The following is a 20320-nucleotide window of genomic DNA, read 5'->3' on the forward strand; positions in this document are numbered from 1 at the left end:
AGTCAAAGATTATAGCAATTTTGAAACCAGGAAAACCAGCAAACTCAGCAAAAAACTATAGACCAATTGCATTACTGTCGGTGGTGTATAAACTACTGGAGAGGCTAATCTATAATAGAGTATGCCAGAAAATATTTGAAATCATACCTGTTGAGCAGGCTGGGTTCAGACCAAACAGGAGCTGTGTTGATCAAGTTCTATCACTTACAACATGCATTGAAGCTGGTTTCCAGAAGAAATTGAAAACATCTGCTGCCTTTATCGATCTATCAGCAGCTTATGACACTGTTTGGAGAGAAGGTATGATCTATAAGCTCCTAAAAGTGATCAAGTGTAAAATAACAGCTCGTCTTGTGAATAATATGCTGAGTGATAGAACTTTCAAAGTCATCATTGGATCTGATATAAGCTCACAAAGGAAACTTAAGAATGGTCTGCCTCAGGGCTCAGTTCTTGCCCCTCTCTTGTTCAGTCTGTATATTGCTGACATGCCAGAAACCTTGACTAGAAAACATGGCTATGCTGATGACTGGGTATTATCGACACAGTGTAAATCATTTGAAGAGTCAGAGGAAATTCTTACAGATGACTTGAGAGAGATGGGTAGGTACTTTCGAAGATGGCGTCTCCAACCAAATGCCAGTAAAACAGAAGTTGCATGCTTCCACCTGAACAATAGAGAAGCTAACAGAGAGCTAAGAATTCAATTCGAGAATAGAAGCCTTAAACACAATAAGGCTCCAAAATATTGGGCGTGATACTTGATAGGACACTTTCATTCAAAGAGCACCTAACAAAGACAGCAGAAAAACTAAAAACCCGAAACAATATTATGCAAAAACTTTGCGGAACATCATGGGGAGCTTCAGCATCTACATTACGCTCTACAGCCCTAAGCCTTGTCTTTTCAGCTGCTGAGTACTGTGCTCCAGTCTGGATGAATAGCTCTCATGTTCATAGGTTGATGTTCAGCTAAATAACTCAATGAGAATGATAGGTGGTGTTCTAAAATCTACCCCTGTGGAATGGCTCCCGGTGTTGAGTCACATCCCACCCCCAAATCTTCGACGCATGAATGCCCTTACTAGAGAGTACAAGAAGATACAGGAAAATCGAAGTCTGCCAATACATGAGGATATACAAGATGCCAATCAGAGACGTCTGCAATCTCGTAAGCCACCGGTTAGGACGGCAATTACAGCCTTAGATTCAGGTTTCCGTATAACTGAGGCCTGGCAACAAGCGTGGTCAGCAAAGCAGAACATTGACATCCCATTTGTAACCAAAAGGCCACCAGGCTTCGATTTGCCTCGTAAAACATGGTCGGCATTGAATAGGGTACGAACTCATCATGGTAGATGTGCCTATCTGATGCATAAGTGGGGGAAGGCTGACTCCCCTTTCTGTGAGTGTGGAGCAGTCCAGACTGTGAGACACATAGTGGAGGAATGTCCCAGATCAGCATACACAGGTGCACATGAAGATTTCCTGGTGGCTAATCCAGCATCAATAGCCTACTTAAATACCCTGGAAGCATGCCTCTAATTTCCAGGTCAAAAGTGACTAAGATATTTTCATTCGATTTATATATGAATTTTCTATTGTTTTCTTTTTTTTTCGAATTTTGTGATCATAAATGTGTTGTGTATACTGCCATACGCTAAATAAATAGTATTTTAAACGAGTTGAGGAATATAATTAATAAGATATTATGAGAATAATATTGATGATTGATTAAATTATTATTGGAAATATTACCTTGCAGATATTAGAAGAATGACAATACCAATAATATAGAACTGAGTATCATTCGACATGTACCAACTCCACAGCATACACTGAAACACAAAAATCACTCAGAACAATAATCTTAATTGATTGATTCATTCATAAGCACAATGATTTCAGAGCTACTATTGAACACATGGATTCGAGTCACTGGGACTGAGGAGACAGCTTTGATCCAAAGATCAATAAAATTATTTTCCTACAGATACCTTGAAAAGTGACCATTTCTGCACTGATTGCAGGCTGCAAAGAATCACTTTTCCGCTCTAGTGCGCAAAGTATTACTTTGCGTACTCCAGATTTGCAGCATGACAACGCAAAATAGTTAGTAGGTTATATGGAGCACCAGTGCAGCAAAATCTTAATTAAGTTGGTAACTGTGGTATAGTGTGGTGCACGTTATAATTACCCACTTTTCATATTCAATGGTAACTGTAGGAAAAACTTAATGTGAAATACGTGCGCAAAGTTCCTCTGCTGCACTCAGTAAACGTTTCTTTCGGTGCAGCAAACTGTCACTTTGCGCACTAGTTGAACAAATAACTATTATTGATCTGTAACTATTTAATTGAAAAATAAATGCTGTTATAGCGATTTTACAACTCATGAATCATATTCAGAGGAGTTGGCTCAAGCGGTCACCCTTCCAACGTGAGTACCAGGAGCATGATTCTTAACTTATCATGATTCTAACTTATTTATAGGTACTCATTAAATTAAATTAGATAACTAAGAAACTGTCAAAAACCACAGATTTTATTAAAAGTAGAAAGACCGGTTTCGGTTGTTACACCATTGTCAGTTTCTGATAATCTCTGATTTATACTCATGTTTCATACATCCGGAAACTGAATATTTATTTATTTCATAATTGTCTTACCATTTTATTGACTTTTTTCTTTAGGGCTATGTGGCAAATCATATGATTGCCACCTGTGATGTTTATAACCGGCATAGTTTGTTTATCACTTGTAACATTTTTATTTCAAATTTTATCCAGAGTTCAATTTTGTCATTCCAACATTAACTAGTATTTCTGTGAACAGAAGACCTCACGCAGTATTCTCATCCACAAGTACCTGATTGGAACTATAGACCTTATGGAAATACAGCAGTAGACTGGCTTCTCCATACATCTGTGTAATCACTTGTCAGCTGATTTATGATGAATAATTCTATAGTCTGATTTTTACTCTAATATTGACGTATGAAGGAGGCTCCTTTTTCCTTTTATATTATCCTTGAAATGCAAAATTTTCAAAAACCTTGTATATACGTCGACGCGCAATTAAAAAAGGAACATACCTGTCAAATTTCATGAAAATCTATTACCGCGTTTCACCGTAAATGCGCAACATATAAACATACAAACATTTAAACATTAAGAGAAATTCCAAACCGTCGACTTGAATCTTAGACCTCACTTCGCTCGGTCAAAATATCTCAACATTCATCTAGTTTCATTCAATCAATTGCAACATAGGAAATCAACAAATTAAATTCCCATAGCTACTTCTAATATGAATAAAAATATAAACATGTATGTCCGAAACATTTTGTGACAAAATAATTTAAAAGGGTACAGAGATTTTTTTCTATTTATATTTTCTTACCATGTCTTTCCTGGGGAAGAGACTGTTAATGTAGAGCGCATTTCTCCACCAGTACTTGTCACAGTTGGAGTCATCCAGACTGACTGGCTCGAACACTGAATTCGATTTCAACCAGCGCATCGCTATTGAAGCCACGCATAGCACAAACATGTAGGCCGGGGTCAATCTATAATATAATAAAGAAAAGAATTAGCTCATATACGCACGGGATAGGAAATTCACGAATGACGCATCATCACTCCTGAACTACTCAACTGATTAACTTGTATTTGTGTATATAGATTCTTGATTTACCGAGGATGGTTATAAGCCTATTTCAAATTCTCTAAGATTTCAGTAGGTCAAGTTTTCAGTTTGTCAAGTTTTAAATTAGACCCTTGCGAAGCACGGTTCTTTAATATAATAAAGAAAAGAATTACTGACATATTATTTATAAGTTTTCAAATATTATATTTTCACAATAAATTTTAAAAATTTATCTAGTCTTACTTTGTAAATGAATGTTAAAATTTGAATGTATGCGACTATTGTCTTTGCTTACCATTGTTTAGCCATTACGAGTGATAAATTGAATTATGGTTAATTAAAAACTAATAATGCCACTTAATTCTATTATCTGCAACTTTTCAGAATTCGAGACTTTTGATTCCACTGTTTTTTGGTTCATCCAACTTCAATTCCATCTGTGATATTAACTTATTTTTTCAATGATTTAGACTATATTATATAAACATTGTAGTAACATTTGTAATGTATTTATGATGTGATTTTTGTGACTTGTGTTAATATTGTATTATATACGATGCATAACATGAAAAATAAAATTGAATTGAATTGAATTAGCTTATACACGTACGGGATAGGAAATTCATGAATGACGCATCATCACATCTGAACAGACTACTTAACTGAACAACTTGTATTTATTTTTGTATATATATATATATAGATTCTTGATTCACCGAGGATGGTTATAGGCCTATTTAAAATTCTTCAAGATTTCAGTCAAGTTTTTAATCAGACCTATGCGGAGCACAGGTTACCTACTGCTAGTATCAAATATAATTTCGTATTGGTAAAGTTGGTAAGTTCTTAGTAAGTTGATATTCTATAGCCGATTATGGGAGCCGAGAGACGATGTAAACAAACATGCAAGATTCAGTAGGTCAAGTTTTAAGTTTGTCAAATTTTAAAATACACCCTTGCGCAGCACGGGTGACTAGCTAGTCTGTGATATAATAAAAGGATAGAGTTGGCTTATAGACGTATGAGATAGGAAATTCACGAATGACGCATCATCAAGTCTCAACTACTCAACTGATTAACTTGAAATTTTGCATATTGATTCTTGATTTGCAGAGTATGGTTACCTAGGCCTATTTCAAATTCTTCAAGATTTCAGTAGGTCAAGTTTTCAGTTTGTCTAGATTTTAATTAGACCCTCTTGCGGATCACGGGTTAGGTACCTGCTTGTCTGAAATATAGCAGAAATAACAATCAATGATTTATAATATATAATTATAGTACCCCTTGAAATTAATAGAATAATACAAACTGTTTCAGTGTCATCGTCAGGTTTCATCTGTTTCATGTGAATACTGAAACCAGTTGTTATAATTTGTATTCTTAATATATTATTTTATTAATTTCAAGTGGTACTATAATTATATTTTATAAAAGAAGCCCTAAATTCATAGATTTTAACAATCAATGAATTTGTTCACTTTCAAATCATTCTATATTGACAATCATTTATTGAATACGGTATATGTATCAACGTTGTCGTACGGTACTTGATATTTTTACACTATGTTGTAGAAGTTCCCCATAGAAATCGAAATAGAATAAAAAATGAAACGAAAGAGATGTTGATGAAAAATTTTGTGCAACTGACAACATTTCTTCCATTTCATCTTCCTAAATAATAATTGGGAAACACTGTATTATTTTTATCAACTCCACTTTTATATAAATCTAACTACAATACTGAAGATGTGTTAGTTTCAATACAAACTGCAGTCCTGTAACTGAATAAATAAATATAAATAATCAAGCTATTTTTTCCCAGACTAGCCATAGAAATACAAATACAAAGTAACAATTACATGCACAAAATAATTATTCCAGTAATTATTCATTAACATCCTATAGAAATGAAATACTAAAAAATGTCAGTTCATGAAGAGAACGATTGTAATTGAATGAAGAAAAGAGGAGTTGACAGATAAATAATACAGTGTTTCTAGAAAATTAATTGAATTATTTAATTAATTCAATTATTACCAACAAATAATTGGTCTTGGAAAGGAAATATAAATTTCGGTAAAAGTGAGAACAAAAGGGAACAGGTTGATTAATTGATATTGAAAGAATTTAAATTAATATTTTTGAAAATTATTTTTGACAACGCTACAAAAAAGGATTATTAACTGGGAAGTGATGAATAAAGAAATGAATAGTAATGAATTAAGTATCGCAAATTAATTGGTTATATCTATTGATTCTAGAATTCCTTATCAATTCCATTTAGTAAATGGATATCGTGAATCCAAAGTAAATTAATGTATATAGGCTTAAGACAGTAAAATATTTTTTTGCCGAGGGTGATGCCCACATGAGCTCTAGGCTTGTGCGTGGGTAATGAGGCGGATGATAATGAGAGATGAATGGACCTACCGTTTTAGGTGGGTTCCGAACCACCATTGTAACATACATAAATGAAGAAACACTCCACTTATATGGGCTACTTTAGTAAATTAATAAAAACAATATAAAAACTTGTAGTACCCTTTATTATTGAAAAATTTAAAACTAGTTGAAATATTTTGAAGTTTATAATAGTAAAGGGTACTACAAGTTTTTATTAATAAATGAAGAACTCTAATCTAATTTATAATCTAATCTAATCTAATCTAATCTACTAATCCATCACTTACCTCAGGAACCTGTACCCGACAAGTTTACAGAACTTGAGAAAACCAATCTTGAAGGCGAGGAACCCTTCCGGGGAGGGACGAGCTCTCTCTCCCTCTCTCTCACCTGACGAGGACGTCCGATTCGACGATTTGAAATAGAGGAACGTAACCAGTAAACCACTGAAAAAAATTAATAAATAGATAAGTTCAGGATCTCATATATAACAAAAACATATTTTTATTGCTACATGAGTTTTTAGCTAGTGGGTGGGTAATGAGAAGTTTTTGAAATTCTATAATTGACCGTACGAAGTGAGGTCTAAGATTCAAGTCGACGGTTTGGCATTTCTCTTAATGTTCAAATGTTTATATGTAGCGCATTTACGGCGAAACGCGGAAATAGATTTTCATGAAATTTGACAGGTATGTTCCTTTTTTATTTGCGCGTCGACGTATATACAAGGTTTTTAGAAATTTTGCATTTCAAGGATAATATAAAAGGAAAAAGGAGCCTCCTTCATACGCAAATATTAGAGTAAAAATCAGACTATAGAATTATTCATCATAAATCAGCTGACAAGTGATTACACAGATGTGTGGAGAAGCCAGTCTATTGCTGTATTTCCATAAGGTCTATAGTTTTAATCAGGTACTTGTGGATGAGAATACTGCGTGAGGTTTACTGTTCACAGAACTACTAGTATTTATTCATTCTTCAACGTAAAATATTTTGTGCTGTTCATTACCTGTTCTATGAACTTCCCTCTCTTGGCGAGACTCAGGATGTTGAACAATAACTAGTAAATAAAAGTAATTAATCTAATAAAGTAAATACCGTATAACAGAATATATTATTTTCAATATAATAGAGCTTAATGGTTTCAGTTTCATTTCTGAGAAGGAAATAAATATTCATTTGATAATTTTTTTTGTGAAAAGCACATTCTGTGAGTTATAAGTTTGACTATAAGGGACTCTTCTGAGCTTCAGTTTTGAATTAGATTAGAATATTTATGAAGGTTACTACCTATAATAAATAGGTACGCACTTCATAGAGTGGAATATAGAATCATAATAAATTATTGATTTAAGAAAGACATTGACCAAATTGATTTATTCCATCAAAAACTATAGATAGGCTACAGCACTGTAGTCAAGTGATGCATGAGAAAATTAGAAAATACATGATAAATTCAAAGTTATCAACATAGAAGTATACTCTATCCTATCAAGGAATACATCAAACTTATGCAGTAGGCCCTAAATAGTACGGGACCTCATATCAAACTATTTTATAAGAGAACTACATAATAATTGAAATCGCATATCAATCTATTGATTAATGAAGGGGTGAGCTATTTGAACTTCTACAGATGGAAATTACTGAGATATTGCAATTATTCAAATGTTACTGAATTAATTATTAGGTATTATTAAACGAAAATCCAAATTAAAAGCTGTAATTCACCCCGAAGACTTCTGCTACTGCAAATATTGACAACAGGGTAAACAGCTAGATGGAAATTCGATGAGCGCTATTATTCCGGGATTGAGATTATTTGTTCCCGGGCTGACAAATAATTTTTGAATAGTAGCACTCATCGAATTTCCATCTAGCTGTTTTACCATTTTGTCAATATTTGCAGTAGCAGAAGTCTTCGGGGTGATTTACAGCATTTAATTTGAATTTTCGTTTAATAATAATAATATTTGAACTTCCATGCAGGAATCATAAATACTCCATTCTCAGTCTCTAATTTCCCTCTGTATTTCAAAATATTTTCCACAATAGCTACATCAGATGAGTATCAGTCATGAAGGAGGAAAGGAATAAATCTAGACTGATAACAAACAAGAAAAATTAACAATACTGTAGCCTATATGAATATATGTCGAAGCAGAAATAAATGTAAACAAGGTCACCAAGAAAACAAGTGGGAGTGGATGACAATGTAGATTTGCACATAAATGAAGCAGAGAATAATGACCTTATGAAGAAGAAAGTGTCGACTGAGAAAGTCGCGTTGCTGACTGTTTGGAACATAAAGTTGCGCTCTGTCAATGTCCTCAGCGTCTTGTTCTCTGCAAATCACAAAAGAAAATATCAACACACTTTTCAAAAATTTCAATTGTGCTCCTTTCAAAGATCCTACGGTACAACTGATTACTGCGTTCCATTTGTATATATTTTTGTTAGGTAGTTGTCTCACACCTATTTTGGCATTATCTGAGAATAGCTTTCAAAAATACCAATCTACTGTACCGGTATCTTTTGTGTAGTTGAGAATTTGATATTGTGATAATAATAATTCATATTAAAAAAAAATACAGAGAAATACAGGTAGTCAAAAACCATAGTTTTATTGATAGTTAGAAAGACCGGTTTCGGTTGTTACACCATTGTCAATCTATATATTTATTTAATAACTCAATTTATTAATAGTCTATATTTATAGTCTTATAGTCTATATTTATAGTTTATATTTATAGTCTTTATTTATTTAATAGTCAATACCATAGTCTATAGTCTATAGTCTATAGTCTATAGTCTATAGTCTATAGTCTATAGTCTATTATAGTCGATTTTAGTCATTCTATATATTTATATAATAATCTACCATATCAATAGCTGAAGACCGAGTAATATCTTTTTATTGAGAGAATCAAATATAAATTACAATTTTCAAATATGAATTACAATTTCATTATAGTATTATTTAAAGACAAGATGCTTCCACGAAGGAGAATACAATAATGAATGAAAATACTTCACACGCAGGGGCTACTCGCATTTCAACTTGAAATTGACTCAAGTTAGGGTCGAAACTAGCTGTTGAACTATTTTTAAGTTTTCAATCTAGCTGTCGAATTTCCATCTAGCTGTCAACCCTGTTGTCAATATTTGCAGTAGCAGAAGTCTTCGGGGTGATTTACAGTATTTAATTTGGATTTTTGTTTAAGAATAATTATCTATCCAAACTGACCAGCTATAGCGAAAACCTGTAGATAGGTGTGGACCATGATGACCCAGGCAAGACTGAGGAATCGCAGCCCATGAACGCAGGTGAGGGAGTCCTTGGGCGCGGCTCCACAGTGGAGGATCTTGCGACTGTTCGACAGACATGAGAAACACAGCAGAAGTTCCTCCGTTTTCGTTCGTTTCGCTGCAAATATTGAAAAAAATCAGTTAATTAAAAGGCTGAAATTCATCTTGATATGATACTCAATATAAAAAAATGTTCTCATATTCTCAATTTATCATTTTTTTAAATACCATGTAGTCCACGAACTATGGTGAAATGAATAGATGTGTTTCTTCAAAATAAAAAAGCTGTAAATTGATAGAAATCGATAGAAATTGTAGATTGATTGATCGTTCGTTTCGCTGCAAATATTGGAAAAAATCAGTAAATTAATAGGCTGAAATTTATCTTGATATGATAGTCAATATCAAAAATAGTTTCCATATCTTTGATTTATCATTATTTCAAATTACATGTAGTCCACAAATTATGATGTAATGAATAGATGTGTTGCTTCAAAAGGAAAAAAGCTGTAAATTGATAGAATTTTCTGAGAAGCTGTGAAGGTGATATTATGGTAGTTTTTAGGCTATACTGAATAAAAAACCTAGAAGTTGCCTGAATTCTAATAAATTCTTCTTACATTTTTGTAAACCTGTGGTTAGACATCTTATAGTATTTTTATTCAATTGCTAGGATGTATGAATGGACGATATATTCATTTGACAGAATAAAAATACAAGAAAAAACTTGAAAAAAGATAAGAATATGCTACTGTAGTAAACTAAATTGGATAAATAACTTATAGTAAAAATACTGAAACTGCTAATTAGTACAATATAAACGATAGAATGGTGATAATTAAGTTATAGTTCATATTAGAATTTGCATATTCACATAATTTGCACAGAACCTACTCACCAACGGTTCAAGAAAAATTAATTCAATCAATGAAACATAACTTATATTGTGAGTTATTGCAAAAAATCGGTAAATCAATAGAAAGAAGATGGAATAGGCAAGATGAGATAGTAAATGAGAAGGAATGCTGAGATGTGATATTGCTAACATTGATTTGAATACCTCAGTATCATATAGTCTTTTTTTATGGCTACTGACAAATAATATAAATAAGAATAGAAAATCTAAGTACTCTTTTCAAAATTGTTTAGTCACAACTAACAAAGTTTTATTTTCATGACTTGATAATGGCATCATATAGCCGAAACATGTTTGTGACTAAACAATTTTAAAAAGGGTACTTGGATTTCTATTTTTATTCATATTTACATTATCATAATATATTATAAAAGCTTCATAATTTTATCATGAAGTGATATTTTGTTGCCTTTGGTGGCAGTAAACAAACGAAAAATTATCAATTAAATCTATAGTATGAACTGATTGAGAAATATAATTTATTGTAGCTGAGGTTGTACTGATGAAAATAATTTCATGTAAAATTTTCATCCTCAATAATTATTGTAGATCAATTAAAAGAACTTGATAATAAGTCTGAAAAGAATTAAAGACTTAGAATAGAAAATAGAGCTATAACCATCCTCGGTTAGTTAAGAATCTATATGCAAAATTTCAAATTAATCAGACCAGTAGTTCAGACATGATGATGCGTGGAACATAGGCTAATTTTTCTATCCCATGAGTGTATAAGCCAGTTCTTTCCTTTATTAATTCAATTCAATTCAATTTTCATTCAATCCTTGACCAGTCTTTACAATGGATAGATTTCTTCATAGGAATTGAAACATAAACGTTCATAAAATTCACACAAACTATCGAGATGGCATGTCAAAGAGACAAATAAAACGAGTGATCTCCTCTTCACCCAAGGAATAGAGTGGAAGTTTGAGGAGTTTATCTCGAAGCACATTTTTGAATTGTTCATATTATATAGTATAGTATTATCATAGAGAAACAATAGCTTAAGTAGATATCCCATGGTATAGGGAATTTATGTCGTAACTTTTAATGTTATCTTATGCCGATTACTGTCAATTACATGGACTATCGGCTTGAGATAACAGTAAAAGTTACGACATAAACTCCCTATACCATGGTATATCTACTTAAGCTATTGTTTCTCTATGATAATACTATACTATATAAGATGAACAATTCAGAAATGTGCTTCGAGATAAACTCCTCAAACATTCCTTGGGTGTATTGTCACTCTATGGTATTATAGTATAGATTACAAACAATACAATTAAAAATTGAATAATCAATGTTTGCCAGTAGCTTTATGTACCTATAAGAGTCCAAAGAAAAGTAAGATCCCGATAATTTATTCTAGATATACTATACCTATCTAAGGAATGAATCTTCTTAAAAAATACTGCTGTGAATAGTCAATAAATTAATTAATATGAACAATAGGTAGACCTACAATAACTGATTCATTATCGTCAATATTACCTGGGGTATAAGAAGAAGTGGACAGTTGAACAATAAAAAATGCAATGAATTATCAATTATTAAGTGGACAGATAAACAATAAAAACAATGAATTATATCAATTATATCAATGAATTATTTATCAATTCTTGCATGATTGCCAATCACCTGGGATACAAGAAGACTATGATAAACAAAATGAATAAACGGGATAAAATGTGAATGATGAAAACACTGAAGTGTCTGAAGATGACACCATTGGTGTTGAAACATGTTTGTAATTCTACAATAAATTGGTGATATTTTTGACAATAACCCAGTGTTTTCATCATGGATAGATATATCTCATTTTCTCACCAGCAACAGTAGGCTATCTGAAGTGAAAAATGAATGATTAAAGCTTGTTTAGTTACCTGGCGTATAAGAATCAGTAGACAGATCAGACCCAGAGTTATTCAGGTTCTGCTTGTCGTTGATGACCACTTCAAGCGCGGATCCCAGCTTGGATGAGGCAGCACTCATCTGGTGCACACTGGCGGTCAGTGTAGTGGCGGCCACTGCTGCCTGCTTGCCCTTCTTCTTGCTGTTTTGCTGATCTTGCAGTTCGAACATGTACTCGTAGCCGGTGCCAATCACCATCAGGATTAAGATTACCAGGGTCACTGTCCTGTGGGTGCAGAGATTACATCACATTAGAGATTTATTCATAAAATAGAATATTATAGTACACTTTTTTGAAATTGATAAAATTATAGATTAAGTTATAACTGCTTTACTGAGAATAATATTCGACTTAGATGTCTCATAACTGGTTCCAGCTCACAAGGAAATGTTTTGATAAGAGCTAAATAAATTAATGATATCACACTTAGTATTACCATAGAGAAACAATAGCGTAAGTTGATATCCCATGGTATAGGGAATTTATGTCGCAACTTTTACTGTTATCTCAAGCCGATTACTGTCGATTATTGTCAATTTTTACTGTTTTGTTGGGGTGATAGTGTATGAACGGCACAATTTGAGAGACTACCAGCGTCACACAGCTGCATGGGAAGAACTACGTGGACTATCGGCTTGAGATAACAGTAAAAGTTGCGACATAAACGCCCTATACCATGGGATATCTACTCAAGCTATTGTTTCTCTATGGTATTACCATGGAGAAAATAATACTTAATAGGTATAGCTAATTATCCAAAGAATTTTACAAAGTATCAAACATTATTAATCACAATGAATGCAATTTGAAGAGACAATAGTGGATTAGTTAAAAAACTAGAAAATGAAATAGAAATCAGAGGATACTGATATTCTATTCATAATGGAAACACATCGATGTAGTGTTAATATGGACTACAGTCATCTTTGTGTTTTCATTACGGATAAAATGCAAATCTAGTAATAATATAATATTATCTAGATAATTTGTTTCCATTATGAATAATTGAAATTTATTTGCAAAAGGAAAATAGTTCGAACATCATGAATAGAGCACATACATCATCAATAGAGAAATAAATATCACTACATCTCACCAAACACTGTGTTAGAAGCTATCAGAGATGTTATAGAATATTATTGCTACTTATCATTAAATAAGAATATAAATATGTTATCTTTTTTAGTGCGTGAATGTATTCTGACGTACTAAATGGGATAATACTAAAAAGGTAAACTGTCCTGATAATTTGATTATATGGTAAGAGATGTTGTGGTAGGTATACTTTTTCTTTTCGAGCTATAGTACTTTTTGCTCTAATAAATGAATAATTTCTCGATAATTGAAAGAAAAAGACTTAGATGTTGTCAAAACGTGTCTACTACTTTGAATTTATACGATTGTCAGTTGATGAATATAACGATAAACTACCTATACAATTAAATGTAGATGGCTGAATTCAAAATATATCATTCTAAGTAGATAAATAACTATTATTTTTGAATGTTGATAAACATTTATTTGAATATTCCCCGGCAATATGCAGTTTGGGATCGTGGAATATACAATAGTCCCTTGGCACAGAGACCGGATCTCTATACATCAGCTATCTATTAGAGTTTTAAATGGTTGTATTTTTTTCCATTATCAAAAACATGAGTAGACAGTCTACTAATATAAAATGTCTACCAATTTGTAGACCACTATAAAATGGTACAACAGTTTCACTATTACCATAGACAAAAAAAAATACTGCTATGTTATATTTTATATGCTATATTTTATGTTATTTCCTATGCTATCTTATCTTATGCTATATCACTATTTAATATCTATCCTAACATCTTATATTTTATGCTATTACCCAGCAATATGCAGTTTGGGATCGTGGAATATGGAGTAGTCCCCTGGTACAGAGCGAACCCTCAGTACCTCGAAGGAATGCTCCGGAGGGGTCTGCTCCGGCTGCAACAGGGTGGTCACGTCCTGCTTCTGGCAAGATGACGGCAGGCATACTCCCAGAGAGATTTCTCGCACCTGAAATTGACAATTAACAATAATTAAATCGAGAAATACTTGTCAAAACTCATTGAAATATCGATAGAATTATCTCTCGCACCTGAAATTGACATATTAACAAAAATTAAATCGAGAAATACTTGTCAAAACTCATTGAAATATCGATAGAAATATCTCTCGCACCTGAAATTGACAATATTAACAAAAATTAAATCGAGAAATACTTGTCAATACTCATTGAAATATCGATAGAAATATCTCTCGCACCTGAAATAAACTGGTAAAACAAAAACTAGATTGAAAGATAGTGATAAAATCTCATCAGGCTAAATATTATCTGTGATGGAGATGAAATAGAAATAGTTGTAGAAACTCATTCAATTATTAATTGAGATATCTTTGGCACCTGAAATGAATTGGAAGACAAAAACTAGATTGAAAGATAGACATAAAATCTGATCAGGCTAAATATTATCTGTGATGGAGATGAAATAGAAATAGTTGTAGAAACTCATTCAATTATTAGTTGAGATATCTCTGGTACTTGAAATAAACTGGTAAAACAAAAAGTAGATTGAAAGATAGTGATAAAATCTCATCAGGCAAAATATTATCTGTGATGGAGATGAAATAGAAATAGTTGTAGAAACTCATTCAATTATTAGTTGAGATATCTCTGGTAGACTACTTGAAATAAATAAGTAAATCAAAAACTAGATTGAAAGATAGTGATAAAATCTCATCAGGCAAAATATTATCTGTGATGGAGATGCAACTATATCTTTTGATTTGGAAAGATCTGGAATAATAGAGAAGAGGTCTATCAATCAGGCACCAGTTCCACAAATAACATTTCACATACAAAAAGTCTTATCAAGTATAATTTTGATTTCTATGCAAGCGAAAGAAAATAAAGATATGAAAGTAGGTTATAGCAAAATAATAACCTTAGTTATTGATACTATTAATTGATTAATTATAATTATGCATACTAATCACGCATAGAAATCTACATTGAACTTGATAATAAATAATTATTATTAACTGTAATAATAACTTATAATTATTATTACTGATTACTTCACCAACCAATAAATCAATCAATCATTTATTTCTTTCCAAAACATACATGAAAATGTACATGAAAAAGTCAAAAACTGAAAACTAACTTAAAGCTAAAGAGAAATTAGTGACTGTATAAAATTCATTTTTTTACAGTAAACTCGTTTATACTGTAGCATGCTAAATCCATCAAATATGCTCTCAGCAATTCCTTAAATTTTGATCTATCAGGTTCATGTTTTATGCAACCTGGGAGACAACCAATAAATTTTATTCCCATGTACGTTGGACTTTGTTTATATTTTTCCTTATTGTGTTTCTTTATTGTAAAATTATTTTTATTTCTTGTGTTGTAATTATGTATATCTACTTGCCGTGGGAATCTAGATTCGTTGGTTGTTATATATAATATTGTCCTATAAATGTACAGGCTGTACACCGTCATAAACTTTAACTTACTGAAGAATGGCTTGCATGATCGCTCTCTATCAAGATTTAAAATTATTCTTAAATGTTGTACTTGTTTTTGTAATAACCTAATATCGTAAATGGATATATTCTACTGTTCGCTGTTTTATATTTTACAAGACTTTTTGTATGTGAAATGTTCTATGAGATACTGGTTCCTGATTTATAGGCCTCTCCTATATTATTCCACATCTTTCCAAATCCAAAAATATTAAGATTCAACAGTCTTTTGTGTAACCGGGCCTTATACAGTACTGTCTAGATAATTAAAACAGGGATTCTATTCGAGGCTTATCAAGGAAACAAGTCTTCTCTTCTTAAAGTATTAATATTCTCTGATGAGATGTGATCAAAAATAACATTTTCTAATATGGGAATGATTATTTGAAATACATATTTTACCTTATAGGTGTAATATTCTCATGGTGCAGTTTGAGCCTTAAGGTAGACGCACACAGATCGTCATCGGACGGATTGGATTATTATATTTGATACATTGTTTTCAATTGGAGTGCACATACTTATACGGATGCGGATAGGTATGCGCACTCCAATTGAAAACAATGCATAAAATCTAATCGTCCGATGCGTGCCGTCCGTCCGATGACGATCTGTGTGCGCCTACCTTTATACAGTACTTTCTAGATAGCTAAAACTATTCAAGGCTTATCAAGGAAACAAGTCTTATTTTCTTAATTTATGAATATCCTCTGATGAGATCTGATCAAGATGAACATTATCCAATATGGGAATAATTATATTTGAAATTCATATTTTACCTTAGGTGTCATCTCATGGTGCAGTTTGAGCCTTATACAGTACTTTCTAGATAACTGAAACTATTCAAGGCTTATCAAGGAAACAAGTCTTCTTTTCTTAATTTATTAATATTCTCTGATGATATGTGATCAAAAATAACATTATCTAATATGGGAATGATTATTTCAAATTCATATTTTACCTTAGGTGTCATATTCTTATGGTGCAGTTCGAGCCTTATACAGTACTTTCTAGATAACTAAAACTATTCAAGGCTTATCAAGGAAACAAGTCTTCTTTTCTTAATTTATTAATATTCTCTGATGAGATCCGATCAAGAATAACATTATCCAATATGGGAATGATTATTTGAAATTCATATTTTACCTTAGGTGTCATTTCATGATGCAGTTTGAGCCTGAGTTTGGCGACGTAGAAGGAGGTGCGGAAGGGTGGCACATTCTGATTGGCCCTTGTGTTTTGCAGCTCCTTGCACAGTGTGTGAGACCCCAACCAGAAGTCATTACCAAAGAAGAACTGCGACGAGTATCTGCCGCTGGCATCGCTCACTGCAATCAAAAATAAATGTTTATTTTGAAAAACTGAGACGTTTTCTTGAAATGATTGAAACACTAGCCGTCAGGCTCGCTTCGCTCGCCATATAGGGCTCCGCCCCCTGGACCCCTGACTTCTTCTTCTTCTGGTGCCCATCAGTTACCGAATGTTGGCAATCATTCTGGCAATTATAACCTTGTTGACAGCCGCTCTAAAAAGTTCCGGGGACTGGATCGTCCAAAAATGAGATCAGCGGGCTCGCTTCGCACGCCTGCATTTTTCATTTAATATTCATTTGTTTCGATAAAGCTGAGAAAGCGCAGAAAAAACGCAGATTTTTGGCGTATCTTTGGCGTTATTTCAAATTCCTTCTAACACAACATTATTACACCCTAGCTGAGCTTCTATACTACATTCGAACAATTTCTGTTCATTTGTTCTCGATAAAGCTGAGAAAACGCTAAAAAACGCTGGAAAAACGCAGATTTTGGGCTTATCTTTGACGTTATTGCAAATTCCTTCTAACACAACATTATTACACCCCAGCTGAGCTTCTGTACTACATTCGAACAATTTCTCTTCATTTGTTCTCGATAAAGCTGAGAAAACGCTAAAAAACGCAGATTTTGGGCGTATCTTTGGAAATTTTTTCCAAATCCGTTCTTAATGCGCCTCTAAAGGGCCAACTGAACATACCTACCAAGTTTGAACGTTTTTGGTCTGCTAGATTTTTAGTTCTGCGAGTGAGTCAGTCGGTCAGTCAGTCAGTGAGTGAGTGCCATTTCGCTTTTATGTATAGATAATTTCCCAAAAAAGTAAATATGGGAGAGAAATAGCACAAGGTTACCCTTTTTTTCTCTCCATATCATTTTTGATGATGTACTTATTGTATCAATCAATAAAGACTTAAAAAGTCCATACAAACATAATCTGTTGCAGGGTGTCCTACGAAGGTCCACAAATATGAATAATATAATGATATAATAATATAATGTTCCAGAGTGAGAACGTAAATTAAAATTGTCAACCACTTTTATTATTGAATAATACTATAGAAACAGTTTTTATTATGTGTTTTCAGTTTTATTATGGAAAAGTACCATATCACACACCACAATGTGAGGTAAATATTATGTTCACACCACAATGTATAATGTTCCAGAGTGTTTCACGAAAGGTGTAACAGCCGAAGACTACATGAAATTTGCAACAAAAATGTCCAAATTTTCTTTCATCGACCTTAGTTTTCAAGATATATAGATTTTTTTAAAAACGTCAATATTAGAAAACTAGATTTTTCGATATATTTAAAAAAAACATCAATAACTGAAAAACCATCAGTCAAAATCGAATTCTGAGGATGTAGTTGGAGAGAGGAAGAAATTTCCAATAAGATGCATATAATCAAGTTCCTTTGTTTTACGTTTTTGAACGTTTTATGAGCTCTCAAAGTTGAAAAAAATACATTTGTCGAGAACAAAGCCAAATTTCTTACAGTTTGAAAGCTCAAATGCCATCAGCATAAATAAACTGAATAGATGATAAAAACTGTTATCTACATAATTATACAGCACATCTTCTTCTATATATTATATAAAAGCGAAATGGCACTCACTCACTCACTGACTGACTGACTCACTCACTCACTCGCAGAACTAAAAATCTACCGGACCAAAAACGTTCAAATTTGTTAGGTATGTTCAGTTGGCCCTTTAGAGGCGCACTAAGAAATCTTTTGGCAATATTTTAACTCTAAGGGTGGTTTTTTAAGGGTTTAAAGTTCGTCTTTTAGCATGTATATTCTTCTTATTCTCTTAATTATAATTGAAAAAAGGCCATACCATATGTAATATAGAACTATTAATCTAGAGAGAGTACCTCTTCAAACAGTTGTAACTGGTAACTAAATTAATAATTTTGTCAGGTTGGCATTAAGTTGAGTTGACTTTGTTAGGTTGGCACCAAGTTGAAGATTGAAATGCATTTATCGCGGAAAAATTGATTGGGCACTGCTACTTCAATCAGAGCTATTCCTGGGAATATTATATTGCTAGCCGTCAGGCTCGCTTCGCTCGCAATATCCGTTTAGCCAGACGTTTAGTCTGGACCCCCAACTAGATCGTCCTAACGTATGATTAAAAATGCTCAAATGAGAAAATGCAGGCGAGCGAAGCGACCCTGCTGATCTCATTCTTGGACGATCCAGTCGGGGGTCTAGACGGATATGGCGAGCGAAGCGAGCCTGACGGCTAGTTAATATATATATTCGAATGCATGTATATTTTGATCATAATATGAGAATACATCTTCAATGCATGTAATATTGTCATGTCTGTTGTTTATGGCGAATACATCCATTCATCATTGTCGTATGAACAAGATGAAATTTGGGACAATGATGCAATCAAGGAGTGATTCACCTTCGAATCCTCTTCACCTTCATCTCCTTCTTTTTCTTTTTCTTCCTCATCTTCTTCTTTTACTATCCCACACATACACAGTGTACTGCTCTCACCTTCACATTCCATTCATCTTTCTTTTTTTGGTTGCTTCACTTTTTACTCTTCCTCTCTTTCACTTTCACAATATCCAGTCAATGACGCGATCGCGAGATGACACCTCTGGTACCTGATACAATCAATAGAGGTGTGTCAATGATGGTTTACAGTAACTATATAACCATATTATAACCATAACTACATGCTGGTTACATAGTTACTGTATGCTCTTTCTTCTCCTCCTCCTTCTTTTTCTTGTTCTTCTTCTTTTCTCTTCTTCTTCTTCTTCTTCTTCTTCTTCTTCTTCTTCTTCTTCTTCTTCTTCTTCTTTTCTTCTTCTTCTTCTGCCTCTTGTATCTAATTCCTCTTCATCATCTACTTTATCTTCTTCACTTTATAATTATCCTCCTCCTACTGTCTTCTTCTTTTTCTATCTCTTCTTCCTGTTCTCCCACCATCTTCTCTGTCTCTTCCCACCTCCTGTCACTACCACTTTTCCTAACATCCCACTATTTTAGTGAAATCATAGAGTAGAGATATTTAAATACCTAGATTATCTGTCTGTGGTAAAATTCAGTGTAAACACGTGGTGAGTAAAAAAAGCGAACTCTACAAGAGGCAGCTAGTGTTTGGCCTGAAAGTGGGTCGAACCGTTGGTCAGAACCTGTCTTGGTCCGCTCACTACTTCCCTTTCATCTTCCGTCTCCATATCGCTTCCCATCATGTTTATGTAACCGTGGCGAATACCGCATCATACATAAAA

At 33.1% G+C, this 20320-nt stretch overlaps 1 protein-coding gene across 3 annotated transcripts in view; it reads right to left on the bottom strand.

Moving 5' to 3' along the window:
- The window catches only part of LOC111051621 (O-acyltransferase like protein-like), a 135740-nt gene that overhangs the window by 12851 nt on the left and 102569 nt on the right, over nucleotides 1–20320 (bottom strand). For 2 of the 3 annotated variants that reach the window (XM_039433476.1, XM_039433473.1), the window contains exons 3-10: nucleotides 16892–17073; nucleotides 14061–14233; nucleotides 12168–12421; nucleotides 9301–9480; nucleotides 8305–8398; nucleotides 6338–6496; nucleotides 3402–3567; nucleotides 1759–1838 (exon numbers count right to left, since the gene is read on the bottom strand). In XM_039433476.1, coding sequence (XP_039289410.1) covers nucleotides 1759–1838; nucleotides 3402–3567; nucleotides 6338–6496; nucleotides 8305–8398; nucleotides 9301–9480; nucleotides 12168–12421; nucleotides 14061–14233; nucleotides 16892–17073 — 1288 coding nt within the window. Of the gene's footprint in view, nucleotides 1–1758; nucleotides 1839–3401; nucleotides 3568–6337; nucleotides 6497–8304; nucleotides 8399–9300; nucleotides 9481–12167; nucleotides 12422–14060; nucleotides 14234–16524; nucleotides 16556–16891; nucleotides 17074–20320 lie in introns of all 3 variants that reach the window. The other variant, XM_039433474.1, reaches the window with a different exon arrangement.

Source organism: Nilaparvata lugens, chromosome 7 (genome assembly GCF_014356525.2).
Source record: "Nilaparvata lugens isolate BPH chromosome 7, ASM1435652v1, whole genome shotgun sequence".
Lineage (NCBI taxonomy): Eukaryota > Metazoa > Arthropoda > Insecta > Hemiptera > Delphacidae > Nilaparvata > Nilaparvata lugens.